General features: G+C 57.5%; 1 protein-coding gene across 4 annotated transcripts in view; it reads left to right on the forward strand.

Annotated features, from left to right (window-relative positions):
- The window catches only part of SYT2 (synaptotagmin 2), a 101,684-nt gene extending 75,007 nt beyond the window's left edge, over positions 1 to 26,677 (forward strand). For 2 of the 4 annotated variants that reach the window (XM_073217138.1, XM_073217137.1), the window contains exons 2-9: positions 11,896 to 12,090; positions 12,949 to 13,115; positions 14,394 to 14,522; positions 14,949 to 15,116; positions 15,483 to 15,650; positions 16,917 to 17,034; positions 17,880 to 18,013; positions 20,711 to 26,677. In XM_073217138.1, coding sequence (XP_073073239.1) covers positions 11,913 to 12,090; positions 12,949 to 13,115; positions 14,394 to 14,522; positions 14,949 to 15,116; positions 15,483 to 15,650; positions 16,917 to 17,034; positions 17,880 to 18,013; positions 20,711 to 20,917 — 1,269 coding nt within the window. In that variant the 5' untranslated portion in view covers positions 11,896 to 11,912 and the 3' untranslated portion in view covers positions 20,918 to 26,677. Of the gene's footprint in view, positions 1 to 2,430; positions 2,481 to 11,895; positions 12,091 to 12,948; positions 13,116 to 14,393; positions 14,523 to 14,948; positions 15,117 to 15,482; positions 15,651 to 16,916; positions 17,035 to 17,879; positions 18,014 to 20,710 lie in introns of those variants that run through there. The other 2 variants (XM_073217139.1, XM_037015369.2) reach the window with 2 other exon arrangements.
- Positions 26,678 to 27,250: the final 573 nt, after the last annotated feature.

Consider the following 27,250-nt stretch of genomic DNA (forward strand, 5'->3'; position numbering starts at 1 on the left):
AAAGCTTGTAACGTTTAGTCAGGAAGAAGATGCATCAATTTTTAATGGTTTTTAGCTCAAAATGAAGATGTGCATCTGGCATGAAGGATAACAGCGGACTGTGTTGGGAGGTACAGTGCGTCTCACATGTGGCGGAGCAACGATCCTACCGATTTGTGTCGGATGATCACCGCCAGGCCACCAGGCTTCCTCCCAGGAAACGCTTCCACCGACGCTGCTGAAAGCCTGCTCCGGAGCCTGAGCAGGGGAGATGCTCCCAGCTCACAGCACCTGCCAACTTGGGTCCCCCAAGGCCCCACGACATGCCGGGGGGCAGGCCCCAGGGCCCAGCTGGTGCTCCCACCACACTGCCCTAACCTGCTTCAGGCAGCCTGGGGCCTGTTGGCCCCCCGGGCTTCCTGTGTCTCCCCTCAGTCACCCAGCCAGGGTCCCCCACTGCTCCCAGCCTGCTCTCGAGCGTCCTGACACCCATCCATGGAGGATGCTTCCCCACCCAGCTGCCTGTGCGTGTGGAAGACATTTAGGGTGCTGGGCAGTGGGGGGCTTTGGGCAGAGGCTCAGGACTCAGTCCTGGGAGGCAGTGGGGATGCAGAGAATCAGGGGTGGTGGTGGTGGAGGGAACCCCCGGGCTGGCGGCAGCTGGAGCCCATGCAGGCTGCTCCGGGCGGGCGTGGTGTCTCAGCAGCATCGCTCTCTGCTGAGCGTGCTGCACGGGGCTCCCTTTCCCTCCAGGAAGGCTGGGCCCCGCGCCTCTCCCCACCAGGCGGGGGGCTCCTCTTCCCACCATGGGGCGGGGGCTGCTCTGTCTTGGTTCAAGTTTGCTCCTGGCTGGGGTGGCAGGTGGTGCCCAGGGGTCCAGCCTGACTAGGGGGCCCTGTTCCCTCACCACGGACTCCCTTGCACATTGTAAGTTAGCCAGGCTGGAAATGGGGCCATGGGGCTTGCTGGGGGCTGGGGGCCCAACCTGAGCAAAGAGTGGAGGACTTGACAGCTCGTGCATCTCTGCCACCCTTTAGCCGTGGGATTTGTGTGATGTGAGATGACTCGTGTCCCTTTGGGGCTTCAGTTTCTTTACTTTTCAGACAAAGGCTTTGGACTGTGGTGTCTGTGAGGTTCCCTCAGTTCTCACAATCCAGGGATTTATTTATCTGTGATTTAAGGATATCCATGCCTGCTGTCTAGGTTCAGAGAGAACTGGTCTGTGCAGATGTGAGGGACCAACACAGGCACCCTCTCCTTTGATCATCACACGCCAGCAGAGAAAGGATGGTTAACCCTCACTTATGGATGTGGGGTGTGCAAGCAGAAGCTCAGGGATGCCAAGGTCATACACAGCCATTGATCGGTGGAGTGACTCCCTCCCTAGCCATTACATTCCGAGCTCCAGGGCCTTGGCCTCCGCCCTGGGCCTCTCCGCAGGTGGCAGGGGACTTGCAGTTCTCAGCCTAGAGACAAGAGAAGGGACATGAGCACCATTGCAGCAAGAGGGATTGAAGTTAGACACAGGGAAGGACTTTCCAACTCTCAGGAGCTCCGGAGTGGGTGGCTTCCCCAGAGCCGGTTAAGAACAGGCTCTGCTTCTGTATACGAGCGGCAGTGGGAACCTTCTGTATATGAGCGGCAGCAGTACCCTTGCTCTGAGGTGCAGGTGCAGGTGGAAGGCTGCACGGCCTTGAGCCCACGGAGGCACATCAGGCCTTGGCGCACAAGAAACTCACAGAAATGGGTAACTTGTTTTCAAAATGAGGTAGAATATTAATTCATTAAAACTTTATCCTGTGCCTCCCAGACCGAATGTCGGACCGGAGTACTGGTACAAAAAACAAAGATATAAATGTATCCTTAAGTATGGATCATTTTTAGCCTGCCAGCTTCAGTTAGAGGCATCTTGCCGGTTAACCTATTTCCGTCTCATTATTTTGGCTCTGCAAATGCCACCTTGGGAAAGATGGAACGAGTCGTGTCAGTCAGCTTTCCATTATCCGCAGTGATGGAGGCCGGGCCTGAGCGCGAAGTCCACAGAAGCCCCTGGGCCTCAGATCATATCTGGTTGGTTTGGGGTGACATTTGATGGGGAGTGTGTACGGAGTGTGTGTGCACATGTGCTTTTGGTGGGAGATGGGATGGGAACTGCTGGTCTTTGATGTGGGGTCAGGATCCCATTTTGTGGGGAGTCTCATCTGGGAGGATACAAGGGGGCCCAGAAGCCAGCTGGAGGACCAAGTGGGCCTTCAGAGCTCCTGAGCCACTTGAGGGCAGAGGAGAAGCAGGGTGAGGGCCCAGGGTGGTCTCTGCACGTGTCTCCCAGCACTGTGCAGGCTGGGGGAGCCCTGGGGAGCTGCACAACACCCTTGTCTGTTCTCTCTGTTGCAAGGCTGGGAATCCAGCTCCTGGTTCCGCCGTTCCCTGCAGTGGGAGGGGACAGCCAGAAACAGCCGCGTGATTCCAGATCCAGACCATACAGAAGGGCGCACAGTGAGGTATTTGCCAGCCCCTCCTTTCTAACTCCCTCCCCAGAAACAGTGACTACTGTCACCAACTCCTTAGGCACCCTTCCAGAGCCAGTCCATGAATATATAAGCATATATGTACACATACACACACATAAGTACATACATGCACACACACACCTATACATACACACATAACATATATGCACATATACATGCATATGCATACATGCACATATATACATATATAAACACACATATACAGGTATATACATATACACATATATATGCACTCATACATATATGCACAGATATAAACACATATATCCACATCTCCCCCCTTCCCCGCAGATGTCATGCCTACTCCTGCGCACACTGAATTTTTGGTTGGCACTCTCTCCAGATCATTCCGTACCTACATCCAAAGAGCCGAGCTCCGGACATTGTTGCTCAGCTTTCCTTGATGTTCCCACATGCACTGACCAGGAGCAGAGCAAGGCCTTAAACTCAGGGCACCCTAGAACCTCTGGGGACGGGCGTGCGCACAGGACCGTGTCACACCGCCTCCCACCTGTGGGCGATGGACGCTCCCTTTGTTCTAGACGCAAGCACTGCAGCCGGGCCCTGAGCACCTCTGGGTGCTTGCAGTCAAGGGAAGACAGAACCCACAGAGAGGTGGGGGCTGAGGAAGGGGCGGCCGCTCCATCCTGGGCACCCACACCTCCTTAACCCGCACAGCCCTCTTAATACCCTCCCCACAGCCCTGCTTTGTTTTGGTCCTGCGTGACAGAAAAACAGGGAAGACAAGAAAAAGGATAAGTCAGCCACATCACTGCCTCCCTGACATCCCACCCACATCCCACCCACCCCAGGACAAACAGCCGCTGCCCCTGGCAGAGGGGGCCAGAGGCAGCTCACCAGTGCTTCAGAGACACCCCTGGGAGCCTCAGGGGGCAGCACCTCGCAGTCCACGCCCGGCACCTTGCGGGCCCAGCCACCCAAACCCCCGTCACCCGAGGTATCCAGGCTTGATGAAAGGCCGCTTTCCTGCTTCTCACAGGTTGGCTGCAGGCTTGGGAGGGAGGTGAGCGGGGGTGCGGCGAGGGCGTGCGCAGGTGGGCCCGCCAGTGGCGGCTGCACCCCAGGGTGGGGCTGACTTCCCTGGAGGAGACAGGCAGAGCCTGGGGCTGTGGGGAGGAGATGGTCACAGCCGCCAAGCGGCCATCCTGGATGGACAGACAGATGGACGGGGGGTTGTGGGGGGTAGGCAGCACTTGGGTGGGTTCTCCTTCCCCTTGGCTACCCGTTCCCTGGCACTCTCAGCTGCCCCCCTGAGCTGCCCCAGAGGCCCTGGGAGCGAGCGGCAGAGCAGCAGGCGCAGACGCAGGCAGATTGAGGCTGGAGCCTTTATGCGGGCGCGGAGAGCAGGGCACCTGGCTGCGGGGAGCCTGCCTGATCCCGGGGTGGGCTGGCGTGGGCCCCCCGCCCCCGGCGGCCTGCAGGAGGCGCTCTGAGCCTGCGGTGCGTGCGGCTCCCTCCGGCAGCCTGGGTGGAAGCAAGGGCGGGGCGCCATCCAGGTCCGCACAGCCTCTGGAAATTCATGTTACTCCCAACGGCCTTTACTTCCCCTCCTCTGGCAAGTCTTTCCGGATTACGTGGAACCCCGTTTTCCCAAGCGTGCCCGGTGACCATCGCACGAGGGAACTAGGGTGCTTGCTCAACGCAGGTTCCTGGGCTGCGCTCCCAACAACCGAACCAGGTTTCGAGGCCCTGCGTCCTCACCAGCTCTCCGGGGCTCCTCAGGAATGAGACCCTTCCCCTGCTCCCTGATGGCCACTTAGGCCCCTCCCCCTTCCCACCGTGACCCCCAGCCCTGCAGGCCAGGAGCGGGCACCTCCGTGCAGCCCGCAGCCTGCCTGCTCAGCCCCCGCAGGGCCTGCCGGCCGGCTCTGCCTAATCGCGCTATTTCATGCTTTTCATGACTGCTCGGCGATTCTGGCCAGACCGGAGTTCACTCCGTCCTGGGGGCCCCTGGCGCCCCAGTTCGTTTGTCATTTTCAGCCCTTCCAGCCGGCTGCCTTCCCCAGGACTGCCGCCGGAGCTGTGAGCAAGGCCCGGCAGCTGTGAACCCCTGGGGACGGGGCTTTTCCCTCTTGCTGTCCCCACTCAGACTCAGAAACCCTGCTTCCAGGAGAGGGGCATTCCGCCGGCCGAGGCGCCAGCTGCGCTGCGGGGACAGGGCAGTGCCCTGCCTGCCGCCCGCCGTGCGTGTGGGGAGGTCGGGCCGCGCAGGGTCACTTCCCTGCCCTCTCCTTCCCTGCAGGAGTCTTGAACTCGGGGGCCGGGTCTCCAGGATCTTTGTGTCCTTAGCTTCTGGTAGAATAAGCAGGGATGCCAATACCCACCCTTCAGGCATATCCGAAGGGAAAACATTGTTTTATAAACGCATGCATGCTGCAGAAACGGTTGCTGACATCACATGTGTTGCTGCGCAGAGCCTAAGAGGCAGACGTGTAGTTACAAGGGGCCTCTGACCCGTGCGTTCCTCACCGTGTATTCATCAAGCACCCACTTTGTGCCCAGGCCCCCTGCATTCACGGGACTCTGACTCTAGTGAGGGGAGACCAGTAACCTCGATAAAATATAGAGCGTGTCAATCGGTGGTAAGTGCTTAGAGAAAAATAAACAGCGGGGGAAGAGGTGCCAGTGGGTGGTAGGGGTGCTGCGATTTAGAAATACAGTCATCAAGCCGAAGATGTGAGCCGCGTGGAATCCGTGGGGAAGAGCATCTCAGGCAAGGGAACAGCAGGTGCCGAGGCTCTGGGCTAAGAGGGTGCCCGGTGTATGAGGAGATCTGCAGGGAGGCCAGCGGGGTGGCTGGGGTGAAAGGGGGGGACCTCAGGAGAGGGGGAGGGCCTGGGCAAGGCAGGCAGGGCCTAGAGGCTGGGTAAGGACTCTGCTTTGAGGGGCATGAGGAGCCACTGGGGAGTTTTTGTTTTAATAATAGGATGTTGGGGCTGAAAATCAACTCGGAGGGGCAAGAGGGAAATAGGAGCCCGGCTGGGAACCTCTTATCTTCCTTGTCCGGACAGGAAGCCTCCATGAAGGGCAGGCCCCAGAAGGCCTCCTGAGGCAGTTTTGAGGAGCCCACAGACCTGGAGCAGGACACAGAGGGGACCTTGGGTCTGGAATAAGAGGGAGTGGCCTGCTTTCTCTCTTTTCATATATGTGTATTTTTTACTTTCTTTTTAAAAAATTTTATCAAGTGTACATCACAGTGGTTCAACAGCTTCCCCCCTTGGTAACCACTAGTCACTTCTCGGTGTCTTTGAGTCTAATGCTGTTTTGTTCCTTCTGTTTTGCTTTGTTTTTATATTCCACAAATAAGTGAAATCATATAGTATTTGTCTTTCTCCACCTGGTTTATTTCACTGAGCATAATACCCTCTAGATCCATCCATGTTATTGCAAATGGAAGGATTTATTTCCTTTTCATGGCTGAATAATATTCCATTGTGTATATGTACCGCATCTTCTTTATCCATTCATCTACTGACGGACACTCAGGTTGCTTCCATATCTTGGCTGTTGCAAACAGGGTGGTGATAAACACAGGGGTGCACATATCTTTTCAAATCAGGGTTTTTTTTTCTTTGGGTAAATTCCTAGGAGTGGAATTACTGGGTGAAATAGTATTCCTATTTTTAGTTTTTTGAGGAACTTCCATACTGCTTTCTGCTTTCCACAGTCTCTTTTTATATTTTTTAACTCCTTCAACTCTAGAAAAGATACAGCTAGGTGACAAAGGGTTCTTGAGTCCCATCAGAGGAAGTGTGCTGGAGGGAAATGGAAATGCAACTCCCAGGGTGCAGCCTGGGAAAATAAGGAACACTGCTCAGTGCTCCTGGCAGGTTCTGCACCATCTCATCTAATTCCAGCCACACGTAGGGCAGCAGGAGCCAGACCCCATTGGACAGGTGAGAAGTCTAATGCTCAGAGAGGCAGAGGAGACTACCCAAGGTGAAAGGGCTCCTAAGGGAACAAGACTGCCTCTCCGTAGCCCGAGGCTGCACGAGGATTGGGAGGGTGGGCAGTGCTTAGGAGGGGACAGCGCCCCTCTTCCCTGGGCTGGCTTCAGAGTCTCATCAAACCCATGCTCACGTGCACGCATGCACACGCTCACCAGGCCTCGGTTCCTGCGTCTATCCTTGGGTGGGAGCCCCCGGACCCGGCCTGGTGGCCACTGCATCAGTGGTGCTGAGACTCAGCATGCCTCGTGGAAATAGCCCTGGTCTTGGAGTCAGACGCTGACGCACTGGTGACCCTGGAAGGATGGGCTTCTCTATCATCTGTGAAATGATGTAATGTGATCTGAGAATCTGTGTCCTGCTCATGCATTTTTTCACTCACGTACTGTGTGTCTATTGAATGCCTGTCATATGCCAGTAGTATGATTTGTGCGAGGGCAGGGTGGGTGAAGTTTTCCTCTATGGGACCAGGTGGTAAATATTTCAGGCTTTGCAGGCCGTCCAGTCTCTGTCGCAGCTATTCGACTCAGCTGTTGCAGCACAAAGGCAGCCCAGGAGAGTATGCAGGCGGTTGAGTGTGGGGCGTCTGCTTAGTCACAAGCTGTTAGTGCTGTGGGGTTGAGGACAGAGCATGGCGAGAGCATCGGCCGGGTTCTTGACCTGGGACCTGGGGTGGGAGATGTGGTGGGTCCAGGAAGCCTTCCTTGAGGTGGTGTTTGAGTTTAGCCAAGAAAGCTATGCAGGCATCGACTCAGTGAAGCTGTGGCGGGGGCAGAGCACACCCTGACGTGCGTATGTGTGCGTGTGTCGGGGAGGGCATACCATTCTCTATTAGAAGGGAGAAAAGAAAGCAAGGGTTGTGTGAGAGACTCAGGGGAGGGAAAGATGAAGTGGTGCTGGGCACAGAGCACAGGGGCCTGGCGGGCCACGGCTGCGGCTGCAGCCTGAACCCCTGCATGGCCTTTAACAGCAGTGGCACCATCAGGTTTGCAGTTTAGAAGGTTGCTTAGGTGTGTGTGCAGAACTGCCTGGCGGCCAGCGAGGGTGAATGCAGGGGCGGGCGGATACGCCAGGGGCCCCTGGGCCTCTGTGCTGGGACTCAGGGGCCAGGGGCTGTGACAGTCATCAGAGGGGAGGTCCTGCTGAGACCAGGCTGTGGAAGAGACCCCTGGGCGGGGCTCCTTGAGGGGAGGCTCAAGCGCAAACCTTGAGGCCACTGCAGCCTTCATCAGAATTGTGATGACTGTCCAGGCGTGACCTTCAAGGGGAGGAGGGAGCAGTCAGGGTGAAGACGGCTGAGGGAGGTGAAGGGCCACCGCTGTGAGAGGCCCAGTGGGTTCAGTGACCTCGTGGACACCCCGGACCTTACAAGGAGCCATCTCAGTGGGGTGAAGGGGCTGACTCCGCAGTGGAGGGAGGAGGGAGGGCACAGAGGCTGGGTGGGGGGTGCGGCCCCAGGGAGGGGGGACTGAGGGGGCGGGGGAGAGGGGCGGGGGGTCTTCATGGCTTGGCTCACGGTGTTTGAAAATGGGAACCGTTCAGCAGAGCAAAGGGGAAAGGTGGGCATGAGAAAGAGCCCAGGGGCCGAAGAGGCTTCCTGACGAGGTCGGGGGGTCCCTCCAGGCAGGGGGACTGGCCTCAGCAGGAGGAAGGCTCTGGGCCAGGCAGAGGGCAGGAGGAGAGACTGGGTCCTGTGCACGCAGGTCTGTGGTTTGGCCTGGCAGGGGCGCCTTTGAGAGATTTCTCTCCTGTGGCTTCTAGTAATAGGCTAGCGGGTGGGGCAGGTGTGGGGAAGCCAGGGGTCTGGGGAAATGGAAGGTTCAGGGCGTCCACTGGGAAGGGAGCAGGGTGAGGTGCGGGGGGCGTATGTGAGGGGTCCTGTGCAGTGTTGGGGGGCTGGATGACGGCGGCTCTATCGGGTTTCCAGCTGCCCTTCCGGGTGCCCAGCCGTGCGCAGTGGTCTCGGAGTGACCCTGGAGAGGACAAAGCTGGTAGTGGGTGTCCTAGTCAGCTCGGGCTGCTCTGACAAAACCCCATAAACCGGCAGCTTGTCAGTGACAGAAGCGTGCCCCTCACGGTTCTGAAGGCTGCGATCAGGTGCCAGGGCGGTCAGGTTCTCGGGGACCCTCTTCCCGCCTGCAGGTGGCGCTGCTCCTCGGGTCCTCCCCTGCTCAGGCCTTCTTATGGAGCACTAACCCATCAGGAGGGCTCCCCTCTCAAGACTCCGTTGCCCCCCAAGGCCCCCCAGGCCAAACACCACCACACGGAGCACTAGACCTCAATATATGAATTTGGGGGGACACACACTCAGGCCGTATCAGGGGTGGGGCTCCTCCAGGGGTGGTTTTCGGCCGGTGAGTGTCATGAAAAGACCCAGGCGCAAGGGGATGTAAGGAATCCAGGGAAAAGTTACCGGGATGGCGAGCCTCGGTGGGACATGAAGCCGAGAAGGGCCGGTGGTGCCCCCGGGCGGCCAAGATTTCTGCAGGCAGAGCTTTCCAGGCTGAGGGAAAGTGGGTGCAGAGGTGAGGTCGGACTCTGTTTGGTGAGTTCGGACTCTGTTTGGTGAGTTGGTGAGCCGACCAAGCCGGGAACGGAGCGGCTGGGAGCAGAAGCGACAGGAATGCATCTGGGGAGCTAGTGGGGGGCCAGGCCAAGCAGGGATTTTATTCTATGTGTGAGAAGCCATTGGAGAAATTTAAATAAATTGGTCTGGCTGCATTGCAGAGATTAGCCTGAACAGAGGAGGGTGGAAGCTTCCGGATAGGTGGCTCCTGTGGGGCTCCAGGTGGAGGTGGGGGGTGGCTGAGTCGGTGGGTACAGGTGAGGAGTCTGCAGATGCCCTGGATGTGGGGGTGAGGGCGGGACAGGGGCTGAGGATGACCCTTTCGGTTCTAGCCTCCGGTGCCACTTACTGGCTGTATAACTGGGCAGGTGGGGCCATCTCTGGATCAGCCCCACGGCCCCGCACCCGCCCTTCATCATGAGCCACCTTCTAAGGCACCTCCATTATCCCTTTGCCGTCTGGGCAGCTTCGTCCTCGTGTTTTCCTGATGATACATTTAAAAGGGCGCTCCAGGCCCTGGGCCCTGGGAACCACCGATCCGAGGCCTCTGCTTTACTGCAGCCCCATGCCCGTACCTGTCACCCCCAGCAGCCGCATGTCATGCCCCTGCTAATCCTCCAGGAACGCTGTCTTATGTGATGTAAGAAGCTGGGTTGACAGGACACTCATCACGGGCTGTTTTCAACTCCTTTCCCACTTCCCTCTGAGATCATGCTCCATTCTACCCTTTTTTACTCACTATAGCAGAATTGAAAATTTCAAAACGTGAATTCGTACACATTACCTGCACGCTTAAAATCTTCCAACAGCCTCCTATTACTCTTTGGGTAAAGACAAAACTCCTTGCAGTGACCTGTAGAATTACGTGTGCAGTCCAGCCTGGCCCTTTCTGCCAGCTTCCCCTTGATCCATGTTCCCCCAACGCCCTCCACTCTGGGCTTCTTCCAGGCTCTGTACTCACCGCGCTGCTTCCCGCCACTGGGCCTTTGCACATGCTGTTCCGTCTGCTGAAGCTGTTTTCTCCTCTCCTCTCAGCCTGAGTACTTCTTACTCACCCTTCAGACCTCAGTTCAGTCACCAGTTCCTCAGGAAAGCCTTTTGCTCTCCCAGGTTAGAGCAAATATGCCCCAATATAAACTCATACCACGAAGTATCTCTCCTTTGTGGCATTTCTCACAATTCCAATTTTACATTCAGTTACATGCAATTACCTAATATCCACTTTATGGCAGGTTCTGCCAGGGAAGCACGCTGTGAGTTGGGTGCATGTTTGTTGAAGGGAGGGAGGGAGGACGGAGTCTCTCTCACGTCTGTCCTCTCCACCCCTCCCTACATTCCTTCCCTGGTCCGGGTCCCTCGCTCCCTAGCTGGTTGGGTGGATTGGCCCCTGCCAGCGCTGCCCAGCCTCACCTCCTCCGCTCCCTGTGGAACCAGCCCCCCAAAGCCCCACCTGGAACACTGAGGCCACTCCTCTGCCCAAAAACTTTCAGTGGTTTGTGCTGGGTTCAGAAATAAGTCCAGTCCCTTTTTCTTGGACTCGCAGACGTCCTAAGAAGCAGCCTTCCCATTTTATTCCTTGGTCTGAAGGGCCCCTGAACCTCTGGGATGTGAAGCTCTTTCATTCTTGGTTGGTTTATTTTATCCCATGATTTATTTTTTATTTTTGTTTAAAATATTAAAGTATAATTGACGAATAATATTGTGTTAGTTTCAGATGTCCACTGTAGGGATTTCGTCCTTTTTCCCCATGATTTATCTCACTTATCCCATGGCTCTTGGATTGTCAGGTCTTTGAGGTGGGGGTGTACATCCATTGTGACTCTTGGGTCCCCCTGTGGTGCCCAGGCCACTTCCAGGCACCCTATCAGGGGCTCAGTAAACACTTCTCAGATTCAGACCCAACCCATAGTTGCTGAATGTCATCTATGTGCCAGACATAATCAAATTTATTCTTTAAGTTTTAAGGCAGTTTTGAAAAGTAGGTATTATTTTCTGCAATTTTTGTATGAGGAAATTGAGTTTCAGAAGAGGTTTGTTTCAAGTCTTCTGGCAAGTGCTGGACATTCCTGGGGTTCACAGTCAACCTCTCCTCCAGCCCGTGCTGCCTCCCGCCCACCACAGCACGTAGGAACGCGAATGTGCAGCCACACAGAGCCCAGCGCCAGGGGCTGCGGGCCTCCCTGGAGCCCAGCAGGGGAAAGGGCTGCAGATTGAGATTTAGGCACCATCTTCCTAGAGGAAAGACTGAAACAAGCCCTGAATGGTGCATCTGGGAGGGCTGGAGGGGCGATGACGGGAGCAGGGGTGTCTGGGGACGGGCGCCGAATCCAGGCAAAGAACGTCGTAGGTCAAGAGGAGAGAGGCTCAGGGGGTCCGCCGCAGTTAAGTAAAGCCTCGCCGCCACCCTAGGGTCCTGTGGTTGGATTTAAATGAGAACATGAAGGGATTGGGTTTATAGGCTTTGGAGTTAAGCCAGATGGTTCAAACATCAGTTTCAGAATTTACTAGCTAAGTGACCTTAGGAAAACTGCCTAGCTTCTCTGAACCTGTTTCTGCACCTGTTAAATGGGAATAATAATAATCAAACATGAGGCTATTGTTTGGATTGAATGAGATCATACATGGAAAGTCCCTAGCACAATGCCTGATGCATATATGTACTAACTTAATGATGGCTATTAGTGTTGCTTTACCACACTTGTTGATATTATGGTAAATATCTTTGAATTATAAAGAGATTATTATTAATAATGTTTAACTTTTTAAAGAGCTTCCCCCGTCATCCGGGCAGAGCTTTCTGCACTTGGGCCTCGGGGGTGTTCATCCTGCACCCTCCCCTTCTCATCCTCAGCCATCCTTTCTGCCACCATGAGGAACATCTTCAAGAGGAACCAGGAGCCCATTGTGGCTCCTGCGGCCACCACCGCCACGATGGCAGCTGGGCTTGCAGACAACTCCACCGAGAGTGGGGGTGCTGGCCAGAGCGGCAGGGACATGTTCACCAGTATGAAGGACAAGTTCTTCAATGAGCTCAACAGTCTCCCCCGTGAGTGTCCCAGTGGCTGGAGGGAGGGGCAAGGCTGCAGGCAGGAAGGGCCCTCGGGCAGGGCACCTGAGGGAGGTGGGAGACACCTCTGCCATGTACCTGGCTGGGTTCTTTCTTAATGCCCAGATTCCAGCCTGGATTATTTGGCAGCCCCTTCTGGAGTGGTGAGGGAGTGTGGTCCTGCACTAATGAAGGGAACAAAAATCATTATTCAAGTTTTCCAGCCATGTTTTGTAACTACTTTATTTTGGAAGATAGAAACTAAAAGCCCCCATTTCTGAATTCCTGGAAAAGGCTGTATAGGAGATGCCAGAGGTACAGATTACAGGGAGCAGCCACACTGGGGGGCGGGGGCGGGGAAAGCGGCACTTCAGAACCACGGAGAGCGCCCAGGCCCCACCTTGCCCAAATGGTTGACTTATACAAAGGCCAGCCTTCTAGGTCCTTAAGGAGCTTGGCCTTTTGACTCTGAGTCAGCCCTCTCAAGACTAGGGGGCTTCCTACACCTGGGTCTGCTAAGGACCATCCTACCCTCTCCAGTATGGGCTGGTTCTTCACAGATGAAACTATGTCAAAAACTCAGTAGAGTCAAACTGCCGTTCCTCCTTGTGTACACCCGCTTCCTAGCCCTCAGTTACGGCTTGACCCACAGAGCAGTGGGCTGAGGGAAGAGCAAAGTGTCGACGCAAAGGTGTGCAAAGCATGCAACATGCACGCAAATCACTCAGGGCCCTGCGGTTTAAAAATGCAGTGTGGGCATTGGAGGTTCACAGTCTCCACCCATTTGGGCCCATGTCAGGGGCTGGGGGCTGCATGACGGAGCACCGCTGACTCCCAGGGCCTTCTCTCTGTGGGCAGTACCCTCCTGGGCGCTGATCGCCATTGCTGTGGTCGCCGGCCTCCTGCTCCTCACCTGCTGCCTCTGCATCTGCAAGAAGTGCTTCTGCAAGAAGAAGAAGAACAAGAAGGAGAAAGGCAAAGGCATGAAGAACACCATGAACATGAAAGACATGAAAGGCGGCCAGGTGGGCGAGGGGCTGGCGCCGGGGAGGGGCCCGCCTGGGCCTTCCTGAGCTGCCGGTGAAGCAAAGGCTTCTGGGTGCTGCAGCTGAACTGGCTCCCTCCTTAAAAATCTGCACGGCCCTCCCGTTGGCCATACCTCTAGTATAATGTTGCCCACCCATCAGCTAGCGGGAAGGGGGCACTGGTTCTTGTGTCAGCACGGGTTCATCCTTGAAAAGACAGAGGAGAACAGCGCACTGACCCCAAAAGAGGCAACTGGGACCATGTTGGGATGAGAGACCCCCGCCCAGCAGGAAGACGTCACTGGACTGGCCCTGCCAGGGAACTAAAGGACAATATCTCCCTGGAGGCGTCTAGCTGGCGGTGGGGTGGGCGCTGAGATGGAATAATGGTCCTAAGGCACCAAGACAGGGACATGTGGGGTCCATTTCATGTCACATAATGATTTGGTTTATTTATCCCTCTCTTTTGGGGTTGGTCAGTCTGGAAAGGTCCCTTGATATACCCAAGTCTCTCTTTTTGAGTTTACAGAGGTCCGTAGGTGCCTCACTTCCCCCCCCGGGTTGCTCTGGGGGTGACTAGGAGAAATCTTCTGCTCAAGGAATCAATACAGAGGATGGAAGGAAGGGCCTGATCTCAAGAAGTCAGCCGGGGATCAGAATGGCCTCTGAGTGCTTGTGTGTGCATGTGAGCACATGCATGTATGTGCGTTCATGTGTATGTGGGCCCCAAGGGAGCCGGCAGTGTGTGGGGCGGGGGATGCTCAAGAGTGACCTGGGTGTAGCCCAACCTGGTCTCACCAAGTGGTTGTGACTTCAGGGTCTGAGCTCAGGATTTTCTCTTACATCACTTTTTTCCTTCCGTTCCCGCCTCTGTGGACTCCCCCTGCCTCTAAATGGACTGCACTCCTGGTATGTCTAGTGGTCGGTGGCAGGCCTGGGCTAAGCTGAGGGAGATATTGGGAAGGGGGCTACCAAGGGAAGCACCCCTACCCCAGCTACCTCAAGAAGCTGCAGAGAGTTGGCGCAGTTCCCAGCCTCACGGCACTGTGCCTTGCAGGGAGAGAGGCACACAAGACCAGAGCCTGGGGCTCCGAGGGGCTGCCTGGGGGCTCCGAGGGGCTGTGGGAAAGCAAGTCCCCCGGACAGCGCCACATTCCCTCCTGTCGCCCCACACTCAGCTCTGAGGCAGGGTCTGCACAGAGGGGCCGGCTTCCTGTTGTCCCTGCACCAAGCCAGGCTGCTGTGTCCTCTCCTTTTAACTCATGCCCCCTCCTGCAGCCCCCGCAGGATGACGACGATGCAGAGACAGGCCTGACAGAGGGAGAAGGTGAAGGAGAGGAGGAGAAAGAGCCGGAGAACCTGGGCAAACTGCAGTTTTCCCTAGACTATGATTTCCAGGCCAACCAGGTACAGGGCTGGGGTGGGAGGGTGAAGCGGGGAACAGGGCCGAGGGCTGGGGGTGGGGTGGGGGGAGCTAGAAACAGCTCCCCCGAGGTTGTGGGCATTGTTCCTTTCTGGGGAGCAGACAGGCCGGAAACGGCAGGACACCACGGGCCCCTGGACCTCCACTGGGCCTTGGCCACCAGCCTGCTCTGGGGAGGGCTCCTGGGTCCAGGTGGGCCCTGCCACCAGTCTTGGGCACACCAAAAGCCCTCTCAACTTTCACTTCCCCCTGTCATTCCAAACTCCTGGGGATGGAGATGGAGACGGATTCCTCTCTGACTCCAGCCCCTGCCTCGGGGCGGGCATCCACAGGCCCGGGGCAGGTGCTGCACCTGGGTGGACCTGTTGGAGCAGTCCCGGGACTCAGCGCCTGCCTTACTCTCCCCACAGCTGACGGTCGGTGTTCTTCAGGCAGCTGAACTGCCGGCCCTGGACATGGGAGGCACCTCGGACCCTTATGTCAAAGTCTTCCTTCTTCCAGACAAGAAGAAGAAATATGAGACCAAAGTCCACAGGAAGACACTGAACCCTGCCTTCAATGAGACCTTCACCTTCAAGGTGATGAGGCTGGAAGGACGCCAGCTCCCTCTCCCATCCCATTTCCACCTGAATTCAGCAGACCTTTCCTGGGTCCTTCAGATGTGGCTAAGGTCCTGGAACCAGCTCCGTCTGGAGCAACGGTAGGCTGGGCTGTGGACCGACATGCAAGGTCACTGCTCTGCCTTCTGCAGGACTGGGACCCCCCATTCCCACCACATGCACTCTGCTCCCCCAGAGCCCCAGGTCTTCTCTCTGTCTCCACAGACTCACCAAGGGTCCTGTGGGCCAGAGGACCAGAGCCTGCATCCAGGGACCTGCCTGCAGCAGCCCCTGGACATGTGCGGGCTCTCCTGGCTCCTCTCTGATCCCGCTTGTGCCCTGCAGGTGCCGTACCAGGAGCTGGGGGGCAAAACCCTGGTAATGGCCATCTACGACTTCGACCGCTTCTCCAAGCACGACATCATCGGGGAGGTGAAGGTGCCCATGAACACCGTGGACCTTGGCCAGCCCCTCGAGGAGTGGAGAGACCTGCAAGGCGGGGAAAAGGAGGAGGTGAGGGCACAGCCGGCCAGGCCGGAGGGGGCGGGTGTGGCTGCTTGCCTGGGCTGCCGTCTCCTGGCACGACAGGGAGAGGCCGGCTTCAGAGACGCCCAAGCTGGGCTCTGAGTGCCACGCCGCCCAGCGGTGAGCCCCGGGCATGTCGCTTAATCTCTTTAGACCTGGTTCTCTTCTTAGTGTCTGTGCGCGGATGAGGACTGACTGTCTATGTAGAACACCTGGCATCTGGTAGGTGCTCAAGTAAAGGAAACACTATTAATATGCTGTCACTTTGGCCCAGTAAGTCATGACTGTGCCTTGGTTTACCCACAAGGGAAACCCACGTTTGTTCTAAAGGATTCTCAGCTTGGGTGCTTGCCCCCCAGCATCCATTCACTCACCAAAGGGTTATTGAGCACCTACTGTGTACCAGACATTTCATTTCAGCCACTTCCCCTTCCAAGCACCCGTCATTTGTCTCGGCCAAGCCCCTACCATGTGCTCAGCACAGTACCAGGTGGTGGTGGAGGGCAGGGGAGAGATGCTTAGGACAGCCTTCCTGCCCTGGGCTCACGTTGTGTGGGAGGAGAGGCCAGCCCATCTGAGCCAGGACAGGGCCAGGGGGTCAGCACTGGCCCAAGGGGCCTGACTCAGAGAAGCGTGGCTCTGCAGGGTGATGTTGGCTGAGGCCTTAGGAACTGGGAGCTGAGGGTCCTCATCCTGCCACCAGTGCTGAATTGTGGGACTTTGAGAAAATCATCCCCCTTTCTGAGCCTTAGTCCCTCTCATTGTTCACAAATGGTCCTTGCTCTGGAGAGATGAAAGACTTGTAATGACAATAACATAGACGCAATGACAATAACATAGATGCAATGGGCTTTGAAAGCCACAAATCACTCTGCTAGTGGCAAGGCTGACAGGGTCTCAGTGGTAGGAGGCTTCTGATGCTCGGTGCCCGTGGACATGAGCCCCTAGGTGCACGCCCTCCCTCCCCACCGGCACCTGGGGTAGGGGCCAGTCCAGATCCACTCTGGGCTCCACACACCCGCAAAGCCAGGGCCTCTGGGGTGCCAACCTGTTCCTCTCCACGGCTTTGAACTGTAGCAGGAGGCGCCGAGGGCAGACCTGAAGAGCGCTCTCAGCCATCACAGACAGGGGGACCGGGGACCGGGGGAGCCAGGACATCACTGCTGTGCTTGTTGTGGCAGGATGCGGGTCAGCCATGCCAGAGGCACTGGGCTGGTGGAGGTGACCCTGGGTCTCACTTCTCCCTCTCGGTAGCCAGAGAAGCTGGGCGACATCTGCACCTCCCTGCGCTATGTGCCCACGGCCGGGAAGCTCACCGTTTGCATCCTGGAGGCCAAGAACCTAAAGAAGATGGACGTGGGTGGCCTTTCAGGTACCTGCAGAGCGTCTGGCTGCCATTGGGTGGCACCAGCGAACCGGTCAGGGCCCAGAGCCCTAGGGGTGCTGCACACCATTAGAGGAGCGCTCTCCCACCCCGGGACCCACAGGCCCTCCCAGCAGGTGTGGGTCCTGAGGGCAGACCATCTGGTTCCACGGCCCCTCCCCTTCTCCACGGGTGCCCTGTGCTCTCCGTGCCGCCCTCCCTGTGCTCTCCTGAGCATTTGGGCCGTGGAGGAAAAGATCAGAGAAATTTTATCCCCCAGGTGCGTGAGTGACAGGATTTTACTTCTCCCAGGGAACTGTAGGAAGCTCAGCCCAAAACGTGCCTCTCCATCACAGTCTGGGACACCCCTGCAGGAGGGCTCTGCTGGCTTTACCCTGGAAAGGGCCTGGGGGAGCACAGGGTCTGTGGGGTGGCGGAACGTGCCGCCTCTGCTGTCCCTTCCCGAGAATCAGCGCTGTATATGGGCTCCGATGAGCATGCCTTGCTGCCAACCCTGCACTCACACACCTGCTGTGTGACCTTGAGCAGATCGTTTCCCTTCCTGGGCCTTAGTTTCTCCTAGGCAACGTCAGGTGGACTGGATTGGACCGGGGATGGCAGGCATCACCAGGCGGCCCTGCACTCTTTCCTTAGTCTCAGGACTGTCCTCAGCGCAATGCTGTAGGCAGCCATGACCAGCAGCCCAGCCATGGTCCTGGAGGCGAGCCTCCTGGCCGCTGAACTGGACGCTCACCCCGCTGCCCTAGGGCTTGCTGAGGGCCTGGCCTTGGCCGGGGGTGCTCACAGGGGCTGGGGGCTGAGGGGCCTCTCGGGCTGGGCTGTCCCCCGCGCAGACCCCTACGTGAAGATCCACCTGATGCAGAACGGCAAGCGCCTCAAGAAGAAGAAAACCACGGTGAAGAAGAAGACCCTCAACCCGTACTTCAACGAGTCCTTCAGCTTCGAGATCCCCTTCGAGCAGATTCAGGTGCGCGGGGTCCGGGCCGCGGGGCGGGCACGGTGGGCTTGAGGAGAGAGACTCCCAGAGGCTGAGATGCGCCCCGGGCCGGGGGTGCTGTCCTGGGCCTCTTTCCGGGGGCTCTGCCCGAGCTTCCCTTTTCTGAGGAGAAGAACACGAACTGTTCAACATAATTTTATGGTCAACCCTAAAGTTTAGGGCTTTGAGGTGCATGCTTGTGTGGGGTGGCCTCCTCATCTGGCTCCAGCCGCCTTCTGCCTCGGCCCCCTTCCCCACTTCTGCTGCCCTGACCACCCTTGGCCCCCCTTCCTTTCTCCTCTCGTCCCTCACCCTCCCCTTTGTTACCTAACTCCCTCCCCACCCCCCAAACCACCCCAGGGAGTCCGGAGGGCTGGGGGTGGGGTCTGTTTTGACGCTTCTGGGGCAGGAGTGGGATCTGAGCAGGCAGGCCAAGACCGTCTGGGCTGGGGGTCAGGGGCACGCCGGGTGGTGGGCTCTCTGGGAGCCTGGTCTCTCCCTCCTGGTAGGCAGCTGCTGCCTCCTCCCCTCCCCTCCCAGGAGGGTTGGGGGGCAAGGGTGCCAGGGTCCCCGCAGAGAAGGTGCTGTCCTTGGTGGAGAGTCCTTCACTGGAGCGAATGGCAGCTCAGTGATCATGTTAGACCAAGAGAAGTCCTCACTGGGGAGACCTTTAGACAGACACAGAGTGGACTGGCCGAGGCATTTCCAGTTTGACGTGCCTGAGACCAGCGTCCCAGTCTCCTCCCTACCCTGTCCCAGCCAAACCTGCTTTGTCTGAATTCTGTGTTTTCAATGAGCAGCCCCACCGTCTGGCCAGCTGCCCAAGTCAGAAAGCTGGGCATCATCTCAGACCCCTGCCTTCTTTCCTTTCTCATTCATCCAACGAAGCATTTCCTAAGGGCCAGGCAGTTGCAAGGTGCAGGAGACACAAACGTGTAGAAGACACAGCCTTGCTGTTAAGGAACTCACAGTCGGGAGAGGGGACAGGAAACTGGCCACTGACGCACAGGCACATGAGGACTTCGGTGTGTGAGCACAGGGGAGTGGGAGCACCTGAGGTCAGGTTCCCGGAGCAAGCCGGTCCCGAAGGGTGAGCCTGGGGTCAGGAGGGAGAAAGGCACTGATCGCCCTGTAGCCAGTCCAGCTGGCCACCGAGTCCTCTATATGTATATATGTGCACGTGAACACTTCTTATGAGAAAATAAATTCCAACTAATTACAAAATTTAAAGTTGACAATGACCACATACAACCCCAAACTTTAAAAGCACAAATAGTAAGTTTATTAGTTTTCTGTGTGACTCAGCCTTAGAAAAATTTTTTCCTATAGTCTTTTTCTTTTTTTATTATTAAAGTATCATTGATAAACAATCTTATGAAGATTTCACAAGGACAGCATTGTGGTCACTACATTCAAGTCCCCCCCCCACCGCCTGGCAGTCACTGTCCATCCACGTAGTAGGACGCTATAGAGTCACTACTTGTCTTCTCTGTGCTGCACCGTCTTCCCCGTGACCCCCCTACATTCTGTGTGCCAATCATAATGCCCCTCAGTCCCCTCTCCCTCCCTCCCCGCCCCCTTTCCCTTTGGTAACCCCTAGTCCCTTGGGTTCTGTGAGTCCGCTGCTGTTTTGTTCCTTCAGTCTTCCTTTGTTCTCATGCCCCACAGGTGAGGGAAGTCATGTGGCGCTTGTCTCCCTCCTCCTGGCTTATCTCACGAGCACAAGACCCCCCAGCCCCATCCGCGCCGCTGCAGATGGCACCAAGCGCTCCTCATTCTCTCCCGGAGCACCTCTCCAGTCCGCCCCCTGCTTCCGTTCCCACTGCAGAGCCTTGCTTCAGGTGTTCAATAGGCACCCCCAGATCCCTGCCGCCCCCCAGCCGGTCGCCCTGCCGCCAACCCCATCCATCCCTCCAGCGAGCCTTCCACCTCAGCACCAGGCTTCTCTTTCTAAGATACCCACACTGCTCCTCTCCACAGCCTTCAGGGGCCCCCTACGCTTGCCTGCAGGATAAAGTGCATGCTCAGAGCTGGCCCACCCTGCCCACCTCACTCCCTGCCTCGTTGCTTCTCACCCTCTACCTCAACGACTCTGAACTTGGCTGTTTCCCAGACGCCAAGTGCACTCTGTCGTCTCTACGCCTCTTCCACCCAGGCTAATCTTCCTTCCCAGGATCCTCTTCCCTCTCTTGTCTGTCTGGAGAAACCTTCACCTTCACTTCCCAGTTCATATGTTCGTATATCACCTCCTCTGTGAAGCCCTTCCTGATTGACCTGAGCAGGGTGGTCATCTCTTCTGAGTTCCCATAGTCCCTTGCGCTTACCTCGTTAGTATAACCTTTACCACTTTGTGTTGTCAGTTTTCAAGTTGGTGTCTGCTGCTTTCGATTGAGGTGAAATGCATCCCTGCACATTTCCTCACCTCCTTCCATTCCCATCTGCCCCACACAGTGTAGCACAGGGCGCGCTCAGTAAATGTGCACTGGTAGAGACGAGGATGGTTTCCAAAAGGCGTGGCTGCTGCCTCCATGGAAGTTCAGTTTTAGTTGGAGCCAGAGATAGAAGCAAGGAGCCTGGGAGGCCCTTCCTTCCCAGTCATTGGGAGTAGAGGCTGATGGAGGGGAGAAGTCTGGTCACGGGGTCCCCATCTTCACCTGCCAATGCCCTGTCTCCTTGGCTTCCCTGCAGAAAGTCCAGGTGGTGGTCACCGTGCTGGACTATGACAAGCTGGGCAAGAATGAAGCCATCGGCAAGATCTTTGTGGGCAGCAACGCCACGGGCACAGAGCTGCGGCACTGGTCTGACATGCTGGCCAACCCCCGGAGGCCCATCGCCCAGTGGCACTCGCTCAAGCCCGAGGAGGAGGTGGACGCACTTCTGGGCAAGAACAAGTAGGCAGGGCGGCCGGGCTGCCCACCCCGGACACTGGCAAGATCCAGAGCTATCAATACCTCAGTTATGCAACCTTTTCTTTCTCATTGGTTTGTGGTTGTGTCCTCGTTTTTCCGTCCTTTTTCTCTTTTTAAAGACCGGCCTCCCTCGAATGGCTGTGTGAGGAGAGTCCCCTCAGAGGCGAGAGAAGCCTGGCTCTTGTCAGTGTCCCATAAGCTGTCCCCGCTGCATGCCCTGTCACCTGCCCTTCACGCATTCAGAGCTTCACGTACACCTCACCCTTAGAAAGTCGCAGCATTTCCTGTTTGTTGCGTGTTCTGGACCAGCAGTATGACAAGCCAGCCCTGCTTCCCGACGGGAAGGCCACACAGCGACCCATGGGTGCACGCGTGTGCGTGTGCATGTGCGAGCATCTGTCTGCATTCCTGGAATGGGCCACAGACAGGGGAGCTGTGCGGGGAGAGAAGGCACCCCTAGCACCCCGAAATGCAGACCTCCCGGCAGCCTGCGGAGAGGGCTCGGCATTCCCGGCACACGCCAGCGGCTCCCAGACTCTTGTGTGTGACTATTTGGGAGGCAAGAAGTGGAGGCTGGGTTTGTCCAGAACTAGGACCAAACGCCCCGGTGCCGTCACCGACGTCCGCCCGCCGGCGTGGTCTCCGGGACACCGTGGGCCTGAGCTCCGGGCCGGATCGGTCAGGCGCCGTCGGCCACAGGCCCTCACTCTGTCTGCAGTTACTATCAAACTGCGGAGAAGCAGAAGACGCTGAACCCAGGAGGGCGGGAACGGAGCTCGGGGTCTGGGCCCCTCCCGGAGGGACATGCAGACGCTGCCCACTGCCCGATGTGGCGGCGCCGTGCGGGTGCGGCTGTTCTCCGTCGAGCTTCGCTGTGTCCCCTCCCGGGCCGAGTGGGGCAGAGCTGACTGAAGACGCGCTATCTGTACAGAGCCAGAGAACTTGAAAAGGAAGGTTTAAATGTTCCTAGTTCCCCTGAGGTCCAGGCAAAAGGGGGACGGTGGGCAGAGACCTGTCAGACGAGACGAGACCTGTCAGCCCCTCAGCCCCCACTCCTCTGCCCACCACGCCAGAGGCACGTGAGGAGCTGGTGCGGCCCAGGGCGGCTGGGAGGTCCCGGCCTCCATCCCTTAGGGAGGCTTTTCTCCGTGATGCCAAGGAGTGGGGCATCCATTTCAAATGGGTGGTAGATGACGCCTGCTGGGGCTCCTACCCCACACTGTCTCGTCCCCTTACCTGTTCTTTTGTCCCCAGCATTGATAAAAAGCCATATATATGTCAGTCAAGTTTGCACTGAGTCCCCTTCCAAACCTTTAGCCTGGGCATGAGCGCCAGCCCCCACGTGACCAGAGGCCAGGACCACCTCCTTCAGCCCCTGCCTCCTATCCTCGCCTCCCTGCCTTCAGCCTCTCCTTCCACCCGTGAAGCCCTCAGGCCCTTGCCATCTCTAGCGTGGGGATCCCTCTCTTTCCCCCCCAGAATGTCAGCACTTTCTGTCCTGCCCCAGCTGGGCCACCTCAGCTTCCTGTAGGCACCAGAGGCAGACGGAACTATGGGACAGAGTCAGGCTCGGAGGAGCCGGCAGGGAGACGCAGTGTCTCTTACTTTACTGGAAGAAAGGAGAAGGGTTTTTTTTTGCTTTGCTGGGTGTTTCGGTTGGAGTAGGGGGTGAGGGAACAGCTCCGCCACAGCCTGGGAGGCAGGGCTTAGAGGCCCTTCTCCTTCTTGCTGGGGCCCTTGGTACATGGGCGGTTAGTTCCTCCTGGGGCCCATGTGAGCGTGTAAGTGTGTGAGTGTGTGAGTGTGTGAGCGTGTGAGTGTGTGAGCGTGTGCGCGCTAACGATGAGCAGGAAGGGCTGACGAGCACTGTGAGCTCCGGCCTTTGGACCAGAGATGTGGTCACGGCAGGGCTGCAGACGATCGGGTGCCTTCGGAGTCTGCGTGCCTGCAGCTCGGATATCCCGGCCCGAGCATTCCCCGTCCCCAGCTGTGGGGTTTCGGTGCTTCCTCAGGGTGTCTCTCCCTGCGCCCATTCTCCCCACCCTACCCCACACGATTCCTAGAGCCTTCCTGTCGGCCTCGTCCCCTCTACCTAGATGCTTTTGCCCTTTCCTGGTTCACCTTTACCACCTGGGATTCTTCTCTGCCATGAACTTCAGCCAGTCCTTCCAGAGCTCAGGATTTGCCGTTCTCCCGACAGAAAGGAAAGGACTAGGTGGGCACCTCTGACGGTCTGGGGTCAGCGTGCCTGGAGGCAGCGTCTGGGCCTGTTTCTCTGGGCCCGTGGCTAGTGAGCAGCCTTGCGGGATGGGCGCAGGTTGCTGAGTGTTGGAAGCAGCACAGAGCCAGGGAGGGACCCGAGTGCGGGAGCCACGTCTGCCCCAGGTACTGGCTGGTCCCTGGATAGGCGCTTGGCCCAGATGAGCCATCCTAGCAGAAGGCATTGTTCTGGGTCCGCAAACTCGGCAGGGAACATACTTAATGCCTGTAAATATTCTACACCTGAGGATTGATGGTACCCAAACCACAGAGTGTCATTCTGGACCCTCACTGCCGTGCAGGTTTATGCCTGGGGATGTTAGGGTGCTGGGCGTAGGCCCTAAGTAGGATAGAATTAGGGTCTGGCTAGTGAGGGGTTTGGGAGGCTTTGGGGGCTGTGAGTTCTCAGTCCCAAAGTCTATTCCAGAGAGAGAACAGTATGGAGGAGATGTTTTCTACAAAGGGATTGAGACCATGAAACCCAAACCCACTCCCATCCAAAGAATGGGGATGAGGCCAGACGCTGTTTTCTCCTTTCTGCTTGAATAATCATTCCAGAAGGGGAACTAGTATTGCCAGAGCTGTAGGCAGGTATTTGGACTTGGGCAGCGGAAGCTGAGGCCCTGAGGGAAAGAATGTGGGCAGCCCCAGGGTGTGAGCAGGTGCTTGGGGTGAAAGAGAAGTGGCTTTCCAGGGGCCCTCGGCGGGACGAGCGGATGGCAGGGATCAGAACCCAGTCTCAGATCCTGATCGTTCTTCCCAGGAAACCACACACGGCTGCGTTTCTGCAGATTCAGTTTGGGAGGATTTGCTGGCCCAGGGCTTCCGTGAGAGGAGAGGGGGCTGCTGCGGTCCTGTGGCTAAAACCAGCCCCCCGTAAACCTGCCTCCGTGCAGCGGGGTGTGGTGGGTGAGCAGAGAGGTTGGGAGGCCGCCCTGGGGCCAGGGAGGGAGTCCATGTCCCTCTAGGGTCCTAGGTCCATTCTTGGTCTCCCCCGACTCTTGCACTCAGGCTCCCCCGGTGTCCCTCCCCCCAAGGCAGGAAGAGACTGAGCCAGGAGCTGCCCCCCACCCTCCACTCTGCCCCTCCTCCCCTCCTGTTGGCACCGCAGGCTGGCGGGGGCCCTTCCTCAGAGCCCTGGGTGGTGGCAGACAGGCAGAGTCCCCAGGCCTGATCTCGGGGGCCCAGAGCCCCATCACATGGCTGCCAGATTTGGCAAATAATACAAGACACCCAGGTAGATTTGAATTTCTAGTAAGCAACAAATAATTTCAAATAAGTGTGTCCTAGGCAATATTTGGGACATGCTATCCTAAAAGTGATTTGCTGTTTATCTGAAATTCAAACTGGCCTGGCCGTCTGCATTCTGTCTGGTGACTCTATCCTATGACCACTTCTTCCTCCCCACTCGGTCCCAGGGGGCCAAGGACTGGTCACCAGGGATTTTACTTACCCTGTTTTTCGAGCTGCAATATTGGGAAGGGGACACTGTGACTTGAAGAAACATGAATATACTTTATTTTTTAAGCTACAAAATAAGAACCTTCTGAAGCCATTTGAGCCTCATCCAACTCCTCCATGTGCGTTTGTTTAGTTATATATAAAAGGTAGTTATCTGTACATATATGAACTGAATCTTGTTTAATCAAGATGCATGTCTCTAACTTTCTGTAAATAGCTGCATGGCAATGCTGAGAGTCCCCTGACCGCCCCCCAACCCCAAGCCCATTTTACACGACTTGTTGAGGCTGCTCCTTCAGATTTATGTGTGTAAATCTTTACCCCCAGCCCCACCCGACCTGCCCCATCGGGAATCCCCCCCATTGGCTGAAGGAGTCAGTTTCCCGCTCTGGTGCCAGACCTGCCTTGGGGGACACTGGAGGACCACTGGTGCCCCAAAGGCCCCTCCCTGCTGCCCGCCGCACATCTGCCTGCAGAGCCGACCTGTGGTGCACCGTGCGCTAACTTGGTGTCCCGGTAGCTTCTGTGTCCTGCGTATGTGTGTGGTGTGTCCTCGTCCTCCTGCTGTTTGAATTAACTGAAAAGCCATAAAGGGGGCCTCCTGCTGGGGACTGCCCATGGTTCCTCCCAGGAGCCCCCGCGTCCCCCTGACCGGCTCCCCACAGAACACCTGTGAAGGGCTCCCCTGCCGTCGCACCTCCTGCTCTCCCAGCCCTGCGCCATGAGGCTGGGTGGCGTGCAGGGCTTCTGGTGGGGCCTCGGGAGACGGCCCCAGGGGCGCTGCCCGAGCTGGCTTCCTCCCCCTGGGGTGACAGTCCAGCCCCATCTCCCCCCGCATGGACAGGGCATTGGTGGGGGCTTCAGAGTTGTGGGAACGTTTCCTGGACACCCTGTGGAGGCACCCAGGATTTCCAGGAGCAGCCAGCTAACAGCCCAGTCTGGGGGCAGGCTCCCACCCCACCTGGGGTGACTGAACCAGTCCTGTTCACTCAACGCTGTGCGGTCAGGGTCCGAGGACGGTGGCGTGGGAGGGACTCCTGGGCGCAGAGTGGAGAGTGCAGTGGGTCGGCTCTTCCCACAGGCCTCTACCTGCAGCTGGGCAGGGCACTCCTCCAGGTGGTGCCAGGGGTCTCTGAGTGGTGGGCATATCTGGCTGTGAGGAACGAATGGATCAGGAGAGAGACTCAGCAGACCCAGAGGTCCCCAGAGCAGCCCCAGCCAGACAGGGGGTGAGGGCAGAGGGGTGGAGGCTCCCCAGGTCCCAGGTCAGCTTGTTGAACCGAGTAGGCTGCAGCTCTGGCCCCACTGACCTCGGCAGCCAACAAGGGCCAGCAACTCCTGGGCGGCCGTGGTGAGAGACCTGAGACGTAGGCAGGGTGTGGCAGACGAGGCCACAGGGACTCATGGGCACACAGGGGTCCCAGGATCTGTGCCTGGGACACGAGGAGGTGGGGACAGCAGAGGGGACCATGTTCAAGCAGGCTGGGTCAGGTGCTCAGAGGAGGAGGGGAAGAGGCCCTGCCTCCCTGCAGCTCCCTCTGGGGTCCTCCGCCCCCCCACCCCCACCAGGCAGCAGTGCAGCAGGGGATGAGGGCGAGTCCTGTCTGGCGAGGTGGCAGAGCGGGGGGCAGGGCGGGCAGTTTCTCCACCCCGCCTTCCTCCATGGCCAGGACCCCAGGAGGACCCTCTTTAAAGAAGCCTGACTGTTCTGCCCTGATTCTTCTCCATCTGAGGACTTCACTTGCTGCTTTCCGAAACCCCTGGAATCTGAAACTTTCAAGCCAGGGCGGGGCAGCCCCTAAGCTGCCCCAGCGCGCCCCTGGAATGCATCGGGCCCACCAGGAAACTTGTCTGTCCCCCAGGAAGGACGTGTGTGCAGCCCCGGCCTCGCCCCCCTCTCTGCTTGGTGACGCTCCCCACACCCTCCCATGTGGTCTCTGTTGCTCTTGTCTGATCTCTTGTCAAATTGTTATTTTGTAATGAGCTGCGTCTCCTTATTAAAGAAATGAGCTCAAAGAGACCTGGGGGTGGGGGATGTCTCTGGTTGTTTCTGCTGGACCTGGGGGAGGGGCAGGCAGAAGCCATCCCATGAGGGTCAGCAGGGTGGGTGAGGATGGGGAGGGGGCTCCCAGGCTCCGGCCGGCATCTCCCTTAAGGGAAACAGAAGGGGCCCAACGCTCATTCTCTTCTTGGGGATGGGGAAGACCAGACTGGCAGTCTATGGTGGGTGCGGTGGGGGGGGACACACAGGTGTCCTCATGGCAGCCTTTTGGTGGGGAGGGTGGGGGCTCTGCAGAACGTCTTCTGGGAGGCTCAGGGTGGACCAGACCCTTGCTTCCCTTCCAGGAGGGCTGGGCTTGGGGAAGAGGCGGTCTGAGCACAATGACGGGGAGAGGGAGGCTGGCCCTGGGAAATGAGTGCCTGAAAGGTGAGAATTTCTACAGTCCTCCACTGCCCCATTGCAAAGAAGGTCTAATATCTTTGACTTCTGAGGCAAAGGACAGGACTTCAGGATCTTTCAGGAAAGAGAAAGTGGGCAGCAACGCTCCTGCTGATGGAGGGGAGAGGCAGAGCTGAGCGAGAGCCCTCGCGTGGGCGG

The sequence above is a fragment of the Manis javanica genome, chromosome 11, assembly GCF_040802235.1.
Source record: "Manis javanica isolate MJ-LG chromosome 11, MJ_LKY, whole genome shotgun sequence".
Classification (NCBI taxonomy): Eukaryota; Metazoa; Chordata; class Mammalia; order Pholidota; family Manidae; genus Manis; species Manis javanica.